The 18,851-nt window shown below is 44.3% G+C and overlaps 1 protein-coding gene across 1 annotated transcript; it reads left to right on the top strand.

Annotated features, from left to right (window-relative positions):
* Positions 1 to 771: 771 nt before the first annotated feature.
* T265_04315 (hypothetical protein) lies at positions 772 to 18,583 on the top strand (the record flags this gene model as incomplete). Its single annotated transcript, XM_009169024.1, has 6 exons — positions 772 to 1,198; positions 4,229 to 4,471; positions 7,494 to 7,841; positions 12,967 to 13,269; positions 16,947 to 17,067; positions 18,052 to 18,583. The coding sequence occupies 6 exons, from the start codon at positions 1,007 to 1,009 to the stop codon at positions 18,405 to 18,407; spliced, it is 1,563 nt and encodes a 520-aa protein (XP_009167288.1).
* Positions 18,584 to 18,851: the final 268 nt, after the last annotated feature.

Below are 18,851 nucleotides of genomic sequence, written 5' to 3'. Positions count from 1 at the left end.
CCAACCACCGCAAAACAGAGTCATGATGACCACATATGTCAAAGCCCATAACCTGATTCACAAGAGAGATCATTTAAAACATCGGGCTGGTGGAAGGTAAAGAAGTAACATTATTTGGGTAGCATCGCTACATGCTCTAAAGACTGCTGGGTGAGATAGTGGAGTCCTGCCTCTTTTTACCCACGACCAGTGGCTTGAAAATAAGTACCAGACGAATTTGGGTCCCTATTATATTACCACACCGATGATGTTGACCAGAGGAACCAATGTCTTGACCTATCTTACTTACGGCATCCAGCAATCAAATGAAGCTAGTTGCGCTGCCCATGATAGCACGAGACCCACGAAGATGTAAGTACCGATTGCTGGAAGTTTGGACTCAAGAGTTGGGTGGTGTTTCAGCGATGGAGAGCTGTTGCTTCTATTGGTATTATCGTTATTATTTTACCCGTCACCTGTTAGACCAAATTTGGATGTCAAGGTTCAACTCAAATGAGACTAAAGAATCCGCACTTTTGGATTCATCAGTCGAAGAGTTTTCACCAATCTTATAGTTTTTGTCCTTTAAAGGAATACTTAACTCTTTAACAAACGCGTGTGAAACAGCGAGTGGACCGGCTGTTCCCTAACAGTTTGGCTGTCATCTTGGAACTGGTTTTTCCTACCTGTTATTTCATAGTGTGACTTTTACCTTTTGTTCAACCACTTCAGTGCCTGTGGCGGGAATTTACTTATAATGATTACTCTTCCGACTGTCCTTTCCGGTCCACAGCTCAAACCAGGACGTTGCGCCACTTCAGCGCGTCGATTTTTTACTAACCATTTCGTTCTGATGCCACTGGAACATGATTTTCAGACGAGCGCTTGCTCGGACTGATAGGATCTTTCAGTTTGCTCGCCAAACAATCATTTGGCAGAATTACTTCATCCATTCCGCCAGTCGAACACAGACGCTCGAGATACTGCGCAATCCTCCTCCTTCTGGTTCATTCGTATTGAAGTATGAATGTATTTTCCGCTTGATTTTCCGGCAAATAGAAACCCTTATATACCACTCAACCGGCGAACTCTGATCAGGGAGCTGTTGCAAGATTCTTCTGTGATTGCGCCCACAGAGCGTGAACTTTTCGAACAACTAGCTGTATCTTTGGACAAAAAGATAGCTGAACAATTCCTTCTACTAAGGAATGAACTCGCAGTAAGTTGCTTCCATTAAGCTCGATAATGGCTTTCCTTAAATTATACACCTTACTAGACAGTGCAGCGGGTTACTGCCTAGGGCTATGCATCACACCCTTCTTTGGTTTGGTGCGGTTCCGTACATGGCTTTTCGAAGATACGATTACTGTTTATTTACGTCCCCTCGGCTGCCTCGCGTATGAGAGCTTCCGGGGTTTGTCCCCTGCTGTTGTATGGTCAAGTGTCGTCAGTCGTAGTAGTGTGCCGGATTGCGCTGTTCTGGTACGTCTCAAGCCTCATAATATCTAGGATAGTTTTGAGTTATCTTACGGAAAACGATACAGTTCAACATGGTACACATTTCAGCCACTGGCCCCTCGATGTTATGGAATTTCGTTCGCGTCTTGTATTTCAGAATATCCTTGCAAGTGGGGAAAAGAATAAATCGGTATCCGCGTTATCATTGTAGTGCAACTGCTATGGCTTTGTTGAAGTAAGATTTGAGAAACGAATTCAGGAAAGTAAAGAGCCTCCATCGGTCAACAATGAGAATTCTGAGATGATTTCTCCATACATTCCATCAGGTAACATAGATAGAAACTGGAATCGAGGTCGTTTCGGAAGGGTTTGGTAAACAATCGGTAGTTTCTTTTATTAATCAACGTTTTGCTTTTGACACAAAAGCTTCACCAGGCTAAGTGAGGAGATCACCATGTTACCCAGATTTTAAGGCAGATAGAGGACCAATCAGTAAGACATCTTCATATTAGTGCACTAGATCAGTCTTCAGTGTCCAGTGACGGCTTTGTGGTCGCTAAAATCTTGGGTTGATGCGGTGGAGGAGTTTCAAATTAGTTTAATCGAGTTTAGTTCTTTAATCTCCCACTTCAAGATGCTTCAATCGATGATTCGCCGGGAGTGTCACTGGTAGATTTCATTGGTCTTCGTGGACTTGTGAGTATTACGATAATTCAGTTTGGGAAGAGAAAGTGGGTGAGGTTAGGTGCATTTCGGGTGATGACTACTTTTGATAACCACACACCAACGCTTTTTGTGTCAAAAGCGAAGCGTCGCCCAATAAAAACCACTGATTATGTACCAAGCCCTTCTGAAACTGATGCCTCAATCGGTTCTAAACTTTTTTCCATTGATTGAAATTGAGTTCGTTCAATAGCCTAATGTTGGCCTGTTTCAAGGATCGCGTCGATCCAATCCTCATCCATGTAGATTCCTCTTTATCGCCTTCACACCAAATTGCAAGTGTCAAATTCACTCACGTACATTACACCAATTTGAGTTCGAAATTTTCTAGCAAAGGATGACGCAGTGAATTTGTCACTTAACTTAGCCGCTGCAGTTTATGGCAGTTTTTATATTTTTCCATTTTTGCCAACTGGTAGTTCTGATCTCCACCTGACTCATACTTCTTGGAGTGAGTACACTATCACAGCTAATGTATAAATGACCCCAAAAATGCGTTATTGAATACTCTAAATAGAAAAATGCCAGTCCAGTCATGATTCCTTGTAAAATTCATACTGATGTTGGATTCGAAGGTGTTCGGACGGGTTGGCGGCCAAACATAATTAATCTCACGAAGTGATGTTGTCTCACCCGTCTTTTCATATCTCAATATTTTGCATCAGCCGCTCGTGTGGTCATAATTCCTTATTGAATCTGTCACTTTCTGTCCAAAAACCATTCACTATCCTTATTGTGATAACTTCAGATGGTCATATAATTTGATTACGAGTTCTGTTTCCACGAGGATTTTAGATAACTGACCATATCGGTGCCTACCCATTCTTATGAGCGCCTTCACGAGAAGCTGTCGTCATCTAACTTCCATGGAAATTCTGGAAGGGCTAGAATCTTCGATTGACGTTTTTCACTAGTTTTCTCCTTGATTGGTACACACATGGTCCTTACCTTGTCCCTGACTTAGCAGTTGGTGTTGGCGTTGTTGTGAAATTAGGATCTCCGCTCTAATTGTGAATAATTTCCGAGGGCTGTTTTTTCGTTTCGGTGTTTTTGTGGTATTCATAGGCACCGATTTCCTCTCCTCATTCTTCTTTAGCTGTGCCGCAGAACTGCTAAGAGTGAGGTATCACCGACAAGAACGTCATCTGGGGCTGTCTATCGTAAAAGATGTTTTGTCGTCAGTGAATTCTTAGTGAATTGCGACTTCCCTGAATAATGCGTACCGACTCCGGGTGTCTCCTAATTTCAACAGATGCACCTACCTACTGGTGCGATTGGAATTTATCTGAAGTAACCCAATCTATTCATTAGTTTTGCCTTTGTCATAAGCAATCTGCATTTCCTGTCGGATGTAGACGAGTGAGTGTTCTGTCTTCAGGTGTTTACAACCTAATAAGTTTAAAATGGCGAATCTTCGCCGGCGATCAAGTAGCTGGCATAACAAAGAAGTCTGTGACAGCTTTAGTTACTTCTGCCTAAATGTTTTTTTTATTCTCCGATAAATAAACTTACATTGCATGGCCTAGCACCTCAGTTCATCGACGGCGATGTGTTGTAACATGCGGAAGTAACATCAAAAGGCTTGACTGCAGAATTCGGCATGGTGATCTGACTCTGTAAGGCGGTGAAGGAGGATGGACTGCTGTTAGTGACGATTGCTGTTTATAGGCATGCGAATCTTCAGCAGGTCACCGACTCCAGAAGCACGAGTTTAGGGGTTTAACAAGTAAACACTCGGCTGTGTCAAGTAATGATAGGGAGACCACAGCTATTCACTCCGCAGTTCATCCTTTTGTGAGCCGCAGTGTAATAAGTTAAATGGTGTTTTATGTTTTCAGAATGTTTTTAACGCCTATTGAGGAAAAACCTTCCTACCACAATGGGTTGCTTCCTTGCTACGTCACGTATACACTGGCCGGACTCTCAGGCTATCATTTTTCTAGGAATTTTTATTTTACTTTTTGCAGTATCACTGATATTTCAATATACAGTACACAACATCCTGTGTGCTTTTGTTCATTTTGGCACGTTGGTACCTTTGCTGATGGCTGTCTTCATTTTGTCTCAGTTATTGTCTCAAGCTATTGAACCTACGCCAGCTTCACCTGGCGTGACCGACCACCACGGCGCGCTACCGAGTACATATTCGCGTAACTTGGTGTTCGCCGCAAATTCGAATGCACTGGATCATGAGTTTTGGTTACTTCGTCGTTTTGCACAGTTGGCTCCAAGGGCAGGCTTCATTGAAGTGACTCGTGATCAGTTGGAGAATGCGTGCAGTCCAAGGCGCCTGGAGGGCAGTGGTGCCATGGTTAGTTGGCTCCAGCCCCTATCAGTGTTGTATTTTATTAAAAAAAACTGTGTACGTCCGTCGGGGGTCTGTTCATTGTGATCTGAGTTCTGTGATTCAGGCGTTAGTGGCGCTATATGCTGTCTAAGTGCGAGTGCTGATCAGCCGCTCGTCGCCTGTTGGTTTAGCCTTGAACTACTAGCTAGAATGTTGTGGACTCCAATCTCCGTAGAGATTTATGAGACGCCATAACGACTCAGAATAGGGATGAAACAGGTGTACTATGCTTCTCGGCTTTTCGTAATCGATTGACTTCATATACAAGATAAAATATCGATTGGGGAATTCTAGTCCCATCATACAATGGACGAAGAGCAGTGAGCTTCCGTACCCTAGGAAATTGCATCACAATGTGGTCTCGGGAGTAAATCTATACTTTTCGCTGCGATATGAGCGTAAGAATAGTTGAATATTCTCCCAAGGTTACTAACCTATCTTATGTATAGGCCTGAGGTCGGAAGTTTCATGGTTTAAACTCAATCCTAGATTTTCGACTGCTATTGTTAAGCTTGTGAAACCTAGCAGCGTATGTACCCTCGTTTCTTCTTTGAGCTACGTAACAACCATGCACCCAGCCATTTTTATTTTTATTCAGCATTGCTGTTATAAAACTTTTGTCCTAAAACCCCCACACCTATCGCCAAACGGTTGACCGTGGCCCCCAGCGCATTGAACAATGCGGTCGAAATATATGTACATACAAAAGTAAACAAGAGTCCGGTGCTGCTAAGATTGTACCTGCTATACACAACAGCATTTAGATTTTCATGCCTTACACCCTATATTCCCGGGTTCGGTCAGCCTACATGTGCCTCGTGGGTCAGACCTTGAGGTCAAGCACTTGGGATGAGGCACCCGAAGCCAGCTTCTGCTTCTAATGTCCGCCGTGATGAAGGATAACCTTTCCACAGCTAACGACCAGAAAAGAGGAAGCAGCTTGGACATGAAAAACAAGGGTCTAGTGAATCCACTGTGTACAACAGTGTTAGGAGTGAGAATTCTGTGTCGTATCCGTCCACTGTCAAAAGAGGAGTCATTGGGTCATTGGATCTTTCTCAAGAGGATCTCAGCGCCTGATCAGACTGTTTATTCAAAAGCTACGGATATCTCTCACCAGCATGATTTCTTCCGTCTCAAACACTGTCAGTTCAGTAACAATTCTTAACACTCTGTCCAACAAAAACAGTTTTAACATGCGCATTAACTCAAGGAACCTTCACTGTAGCATCATTCAATGTCCCCACTGTCAATCAGGTGAACATATATATTTCGCTTTCCGCTTGCTGAATCATTATGCGGGCCATCCTTCGGCTTCCAATGAGCCAGCAGCGGTGTGGAATCGCATTGAGTGTGGAAACCAAAAGTGCTCCGCATGTGAGCATCCCACTTTACGCAGTCAGTCCAGCCAGGCCTCTCAGTCAACAGGCATCGACCAAAGACGTAGTTTGTTCATTGCCTGGATGGTCCGCAGCACAAACAATCAAAAATAACTTTTTCCGGGCTGTTCCGGACGGCGAATAATGTGGAGATCACTGGCATTCTTATTAAATCGGGAAAATCCGCTCGGGGTGGGAAGATTAACCGGCGGACCCGATGAATATACAATTCTAAAGAGCTGGAAAAGGCAACTCGCCCGAATCACTGGGCCCAAAATACGATGAGCGAGGTCCTCATGGGGAAATGTAATACGCGGTAAATGCTTTGAATCGTGTTACTGTGTATATGAAAATTCGGTTTTCATCTTCAAAGTGTAAGTTGTTATTTCAAAAAACAACAAACATATCTACAGTGTACGAGGCGCTAGAACGTTTGCTAAATTTCCTTCGTCTGGCAGTTATGTCTCTTCAGATGGCAATATTACTAAGGAAGTGAGTGTTGAACTTTCCAATGCCTGTTCAACTTGGGAGCCTTTGGCGACGATGTGACATTAACTTGTCGGGAAAGCGCTGGGTCCACAATGCTATGGTTCGTTCAGTAACACTTTGTGGCCATTGTGCGTTGAAGCCAAAAGGCAACTGATTGCCTCGGATCATCAGTGTCTTTGAAATATTGCATATGTTCGATGAGACTGCTGAATTGTTGCAAACAGTTTTCGGCACCAAACGGGTGCTCGCTTCCTTGTTGATGCGATGAGGATGAACCTTGTCATCTCAAATGTTGGTTGCATCATCGAGCTCTGTTTTCCGAAACCTCTGACAGATGGTTCAAGATGAATGAACCATGAACTGAAGCATGACATGCCTAACAACGGACCTTAGCCGTGATGATCAGTGTCGTCCGCTAGTCTGGGGCATTAGGGATCCATATTATCAATGACCAGTTGCATCGTCGAGGTGAATTCCTGTAGCCAATCGTTTGTCCTTAACCGTTGCTTCTGTTTGCTGTTTTTCGTTCTGCTTTATGGGGACTAGTCAAGCCTCTTCCCCATCCTTTGCTATCGGTGTCCGACTGCTGTGAGAGGATTAAATTACAATTTCAAACGGTCCTTGATTGAAAAACAACTGGACTGAGGTTGGAAAACAGTAGTTTTGATAGACATCTATTATTTTATATGTTGGCATCTGAGCCAAGTGGAGCGTAGAACCGTTGTCCTACTCTTTGAGACTACTTTGTCACTGTATTTCCTTCGTGATTTTTGTTACATGTGCCTCAATTTCACAATCCTTGCGCTTCTTTAGAAATAAATGGGATCTTGTTCTCAGTCCGGAATATGTACTTACTTAGATCAGGTAACCAGTCTCTTCGTGTTGTTCAGGTATGCTACAGCTACTCATTTCCTTATACTCAAAGAAAATCAGTATTATTCAGAGTGTAATTGTTTTCCAGTCGTTCTTCTTCTGTATCGTTTGAGTGCAGGGGAGTGCATTGGTTGCGAATGTGTAGCTTAGTGTGCACGTGGCTAGTTTTCTCGGTAATCTCAGGTTGTTCATAACATGTGTTCTACCATGTTAACTTTACCCAAATTGCTCATCATTTCCCTCAGTTGTACATCGATCCGCTTGATTACGATGTCATTCGTTTCTGGGTTCGTGGCATTCATCCTCGGGGAATGAAGACCGTTCCTGTGATGCAGAAACAGGATTCTGCAGATGATACATCTGGTGGTGCAGTAACTCGTCTGAGTAGTACATACTCCCGGATAGTGTTCGCTACTGAGCGCATGATTCGACGTGTGAGGCAGTTCCGAAAAAGTCCGTTGACGCGGTTTTTTCGCTCTCTCGCCCAACCGAGACTGGAGCCCGCATCTTCGCCAGACGACCCATGTTTTTCTAACGTTTTTATGGCCGCTAAACGGAAGCAAGATGCCCACCTGCAACTGAAGTTGTTCGATGTAAGTTTATTACTTCCGTTTCGTATCCTTTTAGGGATTTTGACACTACTTGCACCCCATTGCCGAGCGCCAAAACATTCTCCGTTACATTGCTGCTCCGAGATTTTTGGCTACGATAGCTTTGCTCATGACAGCGTATACCCATGGTAAACAAATGACTTCCCTGAGCAAAAAATGTGCGTTTGGTGTCTGGAGAGTGCTTGTAATAAGCATCGCCGTACATCACGGATCCCTGACATCTGTTTGTATCGTTGATATGATTTTGGATACAGGTATCAGGGGAACACTCAGCTGACCCAGACGTATATGCTGTATGGAGAGAGCACCTGGGAGCAGTGCGGATCCCTCGTTGTATGTTGGATGATTTAACAGGAAGCAGGAAAATATTCACACTGCTTGTCTGCTGAAGCTGATTGTAAACTCTCTACCTTGACGGCGTTAGTGTCTGCCATTATGACCCCGAAAAAGCCAATTGCTGGGTGACTGAACGTGTGTGTGTACATGGAAATTTATTTATGGTTGAGTGCAGTAGACTCCCTTCATCGCCGCACGCACTGCTGGTTGGGTAGTTTTGGGTCGTGGCCAGCCTTAAGACGGTCGTAGTGTTTGCTTTTACCTAATCTTTACAGAAAGCATGACTACTTATGTGAAATCATACCTGCAAGCCGAGCGACTTTCACGCCGTTAGCACGGCCTGACGTAGACTAGACTGCTTCCACCTAGTGAGGAAGGGCGGAGTCAGTATAGTATTATTTGAAACCCTGGAGCAGTTAGAGGTTTGGAACAACTTGGACTTGTGATCATTCGGAAACTAAGTAACACACTCTGGTATTACGGATTTACCACTCTGGTTTATGTGAACGTGATGCAGTAAACAATAAAGAATAGCGAGAACCACTTCAGTATCTGGACAAGCCTACCAGGTCTAAAACACCTGGCGGTGGTACTTCGGAGGTACAGTGCAAGCTGAACATGTGTTCTATATCACAGAGCAGTTCATAGTTGCCAACCAGTCAACATCAGTAACAGCGGAAAATTCTCTCACTAAGGAACCACATTCCAATGCGATTTTCTTTACATTGCTGCTCCGAGATTTTTGGCTACGATAGCTTTGCTCATGACAGCGTATACCCATGGTAAACAAATGACTTCCCTGAGCAAGAAATGTGCGTTTGGTGTTTGGAGAGTGCTTGTACTAAGCATCGCCGTACATCACGGATCCCTGACATCTGTTTGTATCGTTGATATGATTTTGGATACAGGTATCAGGGGAACACTCAGCTGACCCAGACGTATATGCTGTATGGAGAGAGCACCTGGGAGCAGTGCGGATCCCTCGTTGTATGTTGGATGATTTAACAGGAAGCAGGAAAATATTCACACTGCTTGTCTGCTGAAGCTGATTGTAAACTCTATACCTTGACAGCGTTAGTGTCTGCCATTATGACCCCGAAAAAGCCAATTGCTGGGTGACTGAACGTGTGTGTGTACATGGAAATTTATTTATGGTTGAGTGCAGTAGACTCCCTTCAAACATCGCCGCACTGCTGGTTGGGTAGTTTTGGGTCGTGGCCAGCCTTAAGACGGTCGTAGTGTTTGCTTTTACCTAATCTTTACAGAAAGCATGACTACTTATGTGAAATCATACCTGCAAGCCGAGCGGCTTTCACGCCGTTAGCACGGCCTGACGTAGACTAGACTGCTTCCACCTAGTGAGGAAGGGCGGAGTCAGTATAGTATTATTTGAAACCCTGGAGCAGTTAGAGGTTTGGAACAACTTGGACTTGTGATCATTCGGAAACTAAGTAACACACGCTGGTATTACGGATTTACCACTCTGGTTTATGTGAACGTGATGCAGTAAACAATAAAGAATAGCGAGAACCACTTCAGTATCTGGACAAGCCTACCAGGTCTAAAACACCTGGCGGTGGTACTTCGGAGGTACAGTGCAAGCTGAACATGTGTTCTATATCACAGAGCAGTTCATAGTTGCCAACCAGTCAACATCAGTAACAGCGGAAAATTCTCTCACTAAGGAACCACATTCCAATGCGATTTTCTCCTTTGTGTATGCATTTCAACAATCTGCAGTTGTCATGACTAGTTGCAGTCAGTTCAACTGGTTCCTGCCCCCTAGCCACATAGCGTGTACCTACTTTGTTATTGTTGCCGGAGATATGAATGTGCGCTGCTAGGGCTCAATTGGATGGTCGTCTTGGACTGGAATCGAAACACACGGACAACAGCGAACGTCTGCTGCAGTTTAGTGCCGACCAAGGACTGTTTCTGTGCAACATTAACTTCCAAAACAGCCGAGGCCGCTTGGCCATATGGTGCCCGCACATGACAGTCTACCTCAAACGTGGATAGACCACATGGCGATTAGCTATAGGTGGCGTGCGTCAATTGCGGAGTGTCACTCGTCCTGGAACACCTATGTGGATTCGCATCACGCGCCTGTTTGCTATTAAGGAGCGCGCAAAGTTTGCACACCTCACCTGACTATTGATGTGAAAAAGTTTACCGGAACCACTTGCTGAAGTCCACTTCGGACAAGACGTCTTCCAATGTTGGCTTCTACCCCAAGATACTATCCGCAACCCTACACGATGCTGGGCGCCCCACTTTTGGAATAAATCAGTCCAAATAGATGTAAGCATTCAATCTCGAGCAACACTAAGATTGCTTGAAGCTCGGATACCAGTTACCGCCAGTCGAGAGTACAGTGTAACTCGGTGAACTGTCAGAATTCAGATGAAAAGAGCGTCTGCGGGTCAAGTGGTTTTGTGGATTCAGAAGGCCAAAGAGATGAATGAGACAGGAAATTCAAAATGTGCGTAATCTGCTCCAGCTTATACCCGGAACGAACCCAAAGATATCTCCGATGAGTGTAACGATTGCTGATAACAACGGCTCACCTATTTCAGAAGAAGAACAGTGCATGGATTATTGGATTGAACCCTTTCAACCACACTTCAGCTAGCCACCTGCAGTTGCTGCATCGGATTCCCGACCCGCAACGCAGCCCTGGACAGTGAACTTCGAACAGTCGACTGCTTTGAAAATAAAGAATACCTTTTTCTCCGTCAAGCATCGAAAAGGCACGTCAGTGGGTCTCAAGGGACGCGTGTATTAGAGTTCAGTGCGGCTGTGGGACGTGGCAAATGCGAGCGGAGGACCTGAAACAGCTTCAGGTCTTTGGCCGCCTATGTTTCGGAAGGATAGCCAGAATAAGCTGGAACTAACGAATTCGAAAGGGGGTGACTGAGAGATGGGTCTTCGGTGGAGCAGGCCATACTTCACTCAAAGAATGCACCCAGTATTGCAAGCTAAGTTGACTCGGCCATGTGTGCGTGTCGAGACGAGCGCTATTTTCCGTACCTAGTTCGGAGTGGCAGAAACCTAGAGGTGGACAGAATTCGTCATGGGAGAAAGGAAGGGGTCACCAAAAGTTTTGGTGCTGTTGATACAGTTCGCCTTCGAACTGCATCGAACTGATTCACCTCATCCCTTCGTCCTTAGTGGGAGACACTGAACGATTTGGCGGTTAAACGTCAGTGGCATTCATGCTGTCATTTTCCATCTGTATTGTCTGATCGAGTGATGGAAGTTTATTCATCTCAGGTGTTTGTCATAGACTAGTCCTATGGCTCAAGTAGTTAGCGCACGAATTTACTGACCGGAAGGTTCGTGGTTCAAACACGACCTTTGCCTCTCGACTTCCTCTTTCTAGATTTGGGCAACCTGGCAGTATCCCAGCCCTCGTGCTTCCTTTGGGTGGCATGTCAGCTAGGCTAAATGGTGATTATTAGTTCTATGTCCCCCCTCCATGTCCCATTTTTTCCTTTTCATTATAAGACGTTCTCCAAATAACTTGACGTGATTGTACCACAATCAAGCATCCGTGTTCTTGTCTGATGCTGCTGTCAGTGATGATATTGACGATGATGGTTTCACAACTGTCATCATTAGGACCGCAATCGATATATTAAGTCGCATCATGTGAGCTGCCTTCACACTTATCAGTCTACAGTAGGAGCCAGTGCTTGTGAGGACGCTTTTGAGGACTGACGTCTTGAGTTACAAGCTTCTATGTACGGAGAGTGTAATGGTCCGCTTGGTTTCTTGAATGATATGTAGGGAATGTTGTCAGGATTGAGTAGGATACAGGCATTTAAACCTAATTCGCTCCCGAGTAACTGTCGTTGGACGCGGAGCAGTTACTAATTAGAACATCAGTGAAGGCCTGGCATAACACACTGCTTACAAAGTTGCTAAGATCATTTCGGTAGCCCATGCTTGGGTTTTACCATTCTTAAGGCCTTGAGTTTCCACCGAACTTGTATTCTACTTGAACGCGAAGTTTTACTCAATTGGTTAGATACACTAATTCGCAGACGAAGTTGGTGTTAACAGGAGATTCAACTGGATCCAGTCTAAATCTCTGTAATCAGTCCGTTGTGCGAAGAAAGTGTGCTTCCATATCTCGAATATGAAATATGGAGCAGCCTTTGTGTGGTACATTCAGTTGAAAGCTATTTGGCTTTAGTTGACTCAGGATACCTCAGAAAGTTCGCCGTCTATTCACCAGTCTTTCTCATCAGACATTAGTGCGTCCAATCAAGATTGTTTTCTTCGGACGGTCTGTATGAAACATATCATTCGTGTATTTCTTTTTGCATTCCCATTGCTTTCGTTCGGGTAATCCTTTTCCTGTATTAGTGCAGTTCTCGTTATTCCGTACCAAAAAGTGGTTACACTGGGCACATAAGGATGTAGCCACTACTTCATTCTTATACGCACTTCTAAACCGATGAACGTGAACGATGTGACTGGTTTACCCCTAGCCAAGAACGTCGACCCATTAACTTTCATGGTGTCGAACTATCGTTCTTTTGTCTCTGTGATATCTGTTTGTGAGTTCTAACTGCACGCACAATGTTTACCAGAGTTGTGCGTTTTTGCATTGTGAGGTATGTTGCGTATGACAGATATCACTGACGAATAGTGTGGTTTACATCTTCCCGACGTTACACCCTACACTGGCAATACAAATTAAGCCGGTTTCGATTACTGTGTATACCTCTGAGTTGTACCTATTATACTGTTTTTTGTCCCTCAGGATGTTCCCGTACCTAAGCTTTCCGGTAAATCAACCTACGTGGATAATCTTGTCTATTTACTGCCGGATGTTCGTTTTCAAGCCCTCACACCTGTTGGTCGCATGATCGTTGTTGTCAGTTCTGCTACTGCTGTAGGGTGTATTGGCGTTGTAACTCCGCTTGCGTGGCTGCTCACAGCGAACCCAGACCTCGTTATTGCATGGTCCTTGGCCGCGACTGCAGGCGCAGCTGCCACGGCCAGTCTCGTTTGGGCTCGGTACTGGCGTGCTCGAGCGAGATTGGGCCATTGGCTCAAAATGTTGGTATGTTTCTGTGGTTCTGTTAACGCAGGTGTATATCTCTTAGTATTGTTCGCATATAACATATTCATATTCATGTGGTTATTGGAAATTCTGAACGGTGAACCAACACTTGCCATCTTGAGTCAGTTTACTTGTTAAAGTTGCGAACAAGTGTTGTTATCCCCATACACCATCCGGTAATAAATTTTCGGTATCTAAATAGCGGTGCTTCACGCTGTGGCCTGTCATATTTTTTGTTCACAGAATCCCACCAAACGTACGAATGAACTTTGCACTATTTTTTCTAAGTCGCCCTCGTTTTTTCTTTAGTTTATCCTGCTTATGTTAATTCACTCGGCAGTATTGCCATGACCTTGTTCTATCCTGCTTGAAGACAATTCACTCACTTCTCAGAGTCGATAACGCGTACGTGCACCTTCTCGTGGAACGTAGAGATGACACTTGACAAATGTTTTACCCTTATTTGGGGTAATGGTCTCTGTATATTCAGGGGTGTACACGTAACTTTCACAAAGGTACCTATGACAAGACCTTCCGGATCAATCCACTGTTGCGAAAAGAACACGGTGAATGGAGCTTTCAGTCGGTTTTTCAGCTCAAACCGTGCATCAAAATACAGTGTTTCCAGTTGCTACAGCTCTGTTCACAGAGGTGAATAAGGCCATGATAGCCACCCGATCAAGGCGATGGCCCAACGAGTTCATTGACGTCGAATGGTTCCGTTTGTCCTGTCACTCCAATTTGGGTGACCTTTTCGGATCGATTTGGTTTAAAGAGAACGTCGGTGCTATTTAGTACGATCATAGCTGATTAAAACAGTACTGACAGTCTTTAACCTCCAAGAGTCAATCAACTTATGCAAGTGAGATTCCGAATACAATCGTGCTTTTTTTTACAAAATTCTTCAACATGGTTAATACTGTATATCTTGGATAATGCAGCTGGTAGCTGCCTTGTGTGTGTTTCATAGGAAGGTGGTGAGGCCGTTTATTCTGTTGTCCCGCAACAAAAAGAAACCACAGGATAGACTGGAAACTTAGGGGACGTTATCACTGTCATCATCAATGACAGCAATACGCCAGCATTACATACTGGTGCTTAACTGCCAATCAAGCAGGAGTAAAGGCCTTAGTGAAGAGTAGAAAACGGAATGGTAGAGACTTAATTCAATGAGGCCCTATCTGTTTGAGGAAAATGATCAAGAATAAGGTGCTTAAATCTTTGGACAGCAATAAAAGAGACACATTCGAGAGTCAGCGGGATTGATCCAACGTCCTTTGCAAACCTCACCCGATCAAAGCCCAGCGAACAACGATAAACTAACTTTAGCTAGGCAGTTCGACTAGGAGATGACAGCATGCGTGCCGTGTCCTGCAAGGTTACAGCCACCCGCAAGCTGGATCACTTGGGCCCTAGTCAGAACGACCTGAAGATCCCACAGCATTCAGTTTGACTGTAGATGCTCAGTTAACAATCGACCCAGGATGAAAAAACAAATGATGTACTGTCAGGCCGGACTGCAGGATCCTGGTTTGTCACCGTAACCATTTCTCTCAATAAATTTCTGTAGTTGGCTAGCTGTTTTTTTTAAAAAGGTTCTTTCTAAAGGTTCCGGTGTGAATCTTTTTAGTCGCGTCTGTGTTTTCGAACACGCATACAACGTCACTTCTTCGATGTCTGATTCGTCTAGACTGCAACTGCTCACTCTAGTTTCGACCATCCCAGTTGTATCCGTACTTCACTCGCGGGAGCCTGAGAAGAGCCACCAGAAAATGAACGAGAAGATGATCGGAAGTGATTTCCCGTGCCCGTTCATGTTGAATTTAGTCACGTTGGGTATATTGTCGGAATTTGGAGAGCTTGCCTAAAAGTGTGACTGGTTAGGTTTTGATGATATATGTCCTATGGAACCAATTCATGGGACATGGGAGTGAAGGCAACAGCAGGAAATATGAAGTTCATGTCGTCCAAGAAATGTCATAGATGGTTCAGAAGTACTTCTGTCCGGAACTTCTGATTTATATAGTTCTATTCTCCGAACAACCATTGTCCTCAAAGAAGGCTTTTTGCGCTCACTTGTTCTTACTACACCTGTCTCCGAGCATTCTACCTGTACACACAACGGAAACGAGTTGAGAAGTCTGTCAGATGCTTACTATGCATTTGTTAACTCACTCCCGTCAGTAGTATGGGTAGGCTCTTCGTAGGCACCTCGTGACTCTTACTTCGCCCGTACCAAGGCTAGTAAGTAGTAGTAGTAGTTGAAAGTAAGCGTGATTGGGCGGTGGAACTTTCCCATCCAGAGCAGTAGCCTGAGTTGTAGGTGGGCATTTGTAGGATTGTCTAGCCCTGTTACAAATGGCACTCATAGCATGTGTCATGAAAATCATCGAAAATGGTGGCAATTTCCAGTTCTGCTCACTTAGGACTCTGCTCACGCGATTAGTAACTTTGTGTTAAAGCGCAGCGTATTCCATTTTCACAGAGGTGTATTTCAAAACACCTGGGCGCCCATGCACGTACCTCACAACTTACGGTTGACCTATATGCAGTTATTGCACGAAATCTTATTGTTTGTGTTACAACAACTACTCCCACTTTATACTCGGGAGCCGATAAGCCTCTGCACAGTGCGCCTGAGATTGAATTCTGACTGAACTGCTCAACATGCAGCTTGGCAGTGAACATACGTAGTCTGTCTGTGAATCGCTTCCGTTTGGTTCTGTGATGTGAATGATCGACGTTAGGAGTTGGTGCAGAACTTATCATGCACAGTACATTCCAAGTTTAACGTGTGCTGTGAGTTTGGTCCTCAAGCCCTTACGTGAATTTCAAAGCTTGTCCACACCAAACGTAACCTGGGTTTTTACTCCACAAGAACTTAGCGACACTCAAACTCAACGACTCACCTATATTTTGCGAACGGGAAGCAGATTCTGAAGTTCCTAACTTCATCCTGAAAATCAGAGTCTGCATTAGAAAGCCCATAAACTCTGTATAGAAGCCGATGATCCTGAGGTGACTTGGAACCCACAACTGTTGGGTAGGATTCTGAGCACTATCGTTTAGTTACTGATGAACGATGTGGTTGAGGGTATTGCTATATTCTCTCTATGCGCGAACTAAGCATACCGCCGACCAGACACTCGAAGTTAGGTGGTATTGTGTTGAACAACTAACCGGAAACTATCGGGTTCGAATCCTCCCCGAGATTTCCAACTAGTAAGCAACGACTGTGCGGTGCTTCTTGGCTCTTCAGCATAGGTTGACTCCACTTGCGTGATATGATTTTGGTTGAAACTTCGTATTCCCTACGGTACTTACAGACCAGAAGTGTAAGCACCGTTCGCCGACTCCCGGGGTTAGGGTTTTTGACGCATTTAATCGTGAGTTCATCAATTTACTAATCAGACACCTGTACCTCATGTCCACGAGGTTACTTATCCGTACTCCGTCGATTTGATTTACAGTAAGGACGAAACAGCATCGCACTGCTTTTCGGCTTTTCTGCATAGGTTGGCTTTGCATTTAATAATGAAATCAGAGAGAAAAATTCCGAATTCACCTCACACAGAGAGTAAACGCTTCGCGTATGATGTTGGCGTCCGCTTGTTTATTCTTTTATGTTGTTGCTTGGTCATCAGAGATCCGGTCGCATCTCTTTTTCTATCTTCTAGCATTACCAATGCGGCCAGACAACGGGATCGCGGGCTCTCAATAGTGTACTGAAATTGGCACAAGAGGAGGAGTTTAAGGCGGCTCTGTTGACCTACGCGCTTCTCCTGCGACCATCCGAAGGTCAGTTGACGCTTTTGTTTCAGTTGTCGTTACTGCCGGGTGTTTTACTTCCAAGCTACCCGCTTCCGGGATTAACTTTGAGGGGTCTTCCAACTTTCTCCCAAAATCGAACCTCGATGAAGATCAAAAACTAGCCTTTGCGTCGTCGTCACAACTCACTATCACTGTAAATCAACAAAATCTTTAATGATTTCAGCAGATGTCTACTTGTTTACTTACTGTCATGCTGAAGCGGCCTTGGTGCACCTATTTGTAACATTAACCTGTACAAACACTCCAAATTAGGCTTGATGTTGTACACGCACGCTTTCAGCTACTTTATTCCAATGATGATGTACGGTAAAACTGGTTCTCTCTAACTCGCGTGGTCGATCCAAATCAATTTCTCTCTCCCATGGAGTTGTTGTTTGATAGAATTCATCCTTTGTGCCATATCCCGATCCCGACCCAGAATGCTACCACATGTGATGTTGATATTCGAATTCGATCAATGTAGAATTGTCACGTGACCGTTTATTCTGAGGAATCTTATGTGCTGGTGAGCGTGAAGTGATCCATCGATCGATTTAAGATGCACTCTTTCTTCACGTTTTTTTCAATATAGCATTGACGTGTCGTCGAAGCCATGTTTTGTACCCTCGTTCCGACTGGGACACATAGTTCTCTGCAGTAAGACTATTCGGATTCTCTCTTGTTGCTGAAATAAGGGAAAATTCAATGAATAAACTGGGCATCATGTTTCTCTTTCGCTTACGTTACTTACTGAGAGCTGTTACCACGCCTAAGTTTTCTTTATTACTCTTTTTTAACTTAAGTGGAAGCATAAGCCGTTTCCTCCCGTTTTTAATCTTTTTAACTGTAAAAAGTTTGTGAATTTAAGCACTGGTTACCATTGTAGGCAGGCAGCATCCATGTCGCCGACCGACTCGTTGCCTGTCGTTGTTGAACTATCGGAATGTATGCTTTCCCCACTTATTTTTACAGCCGGATCTGCGATCAGCCCCACCCAGTTGGGAATTCGTGCGGAATCGTGGATTGCCAAACGTCTTTCTCCGAAACTTCATATACCTATTCCGTCGTCACTTTCAAAAGCAGCTTCCAGCTTCACCGGTGGATCTGGTCCTTTGTTTGATCTCGTATTTGATGCGGAACGCCCAATAGAAACTCTCAGACGTTTAGATTTGGTTCGAGGCTCTAGCACTGACCCAAGAGTTCGTCCGCTACATGAGGCTATAATCTCGATTCAAGATGAATCCGATCCACGTAGTATTAACCTGAGCTCGTTGTGGATAGTCGATCCGCTTGCAGACAATAGTCGGATTGAGAGTCCTGCTAATTAGTGTGCCAACCTAAATTTGTCATATCCTGCATGACCTATATGACGTACGAAGAATAATTGAAATTGAAAGGTTTCTATTCTTACTACCAGCCCCCTCTAGTAATGTGACAATTCCACATTTGAACAAGACATTATGCCTGAACTTTGTTCTGGTACTGTGTCTCTGATACTCTCTGGCTTTTCTATCGCGCTTAAACTTAGGCATGTCGTAAGAATGGCAATTTTACGAACCAGATCAGGATTAACCGTTGACTAGTTACACTCCTCACATCTTATATACCGCTCTTTTTGTGGTTCAGATTGCTGACCTTTAAGTCTCTCTCCAAATTAAGGTAATGCTTCGTGAGTCAGTTGATTTTAAGTCAGTATGTGGGGATAGCGTGCAATGCAGCGAACTAGTTATCAACCGACTGACAACACAATACAGCTGTAGCTTAGTTATCAA

Source organism: Opisthorchis viverrini, assembly GCF_000715545.1.
Source record: "Opisthorchis viverrini unplaced genomic scaffold opera_v5_70, whole genome shotgun sequence".
NCBI classification, from domain to species: Eukaryota; Metazoa; Platyhelminthes; class Trematoda; order Opisthorchiida; family Opisthorchiidae; genus Opisthorchis; species Opisthorchis viverrini.
This window is presented reverse-complemented; position numbering and strand designations above follow the sequence as displayed.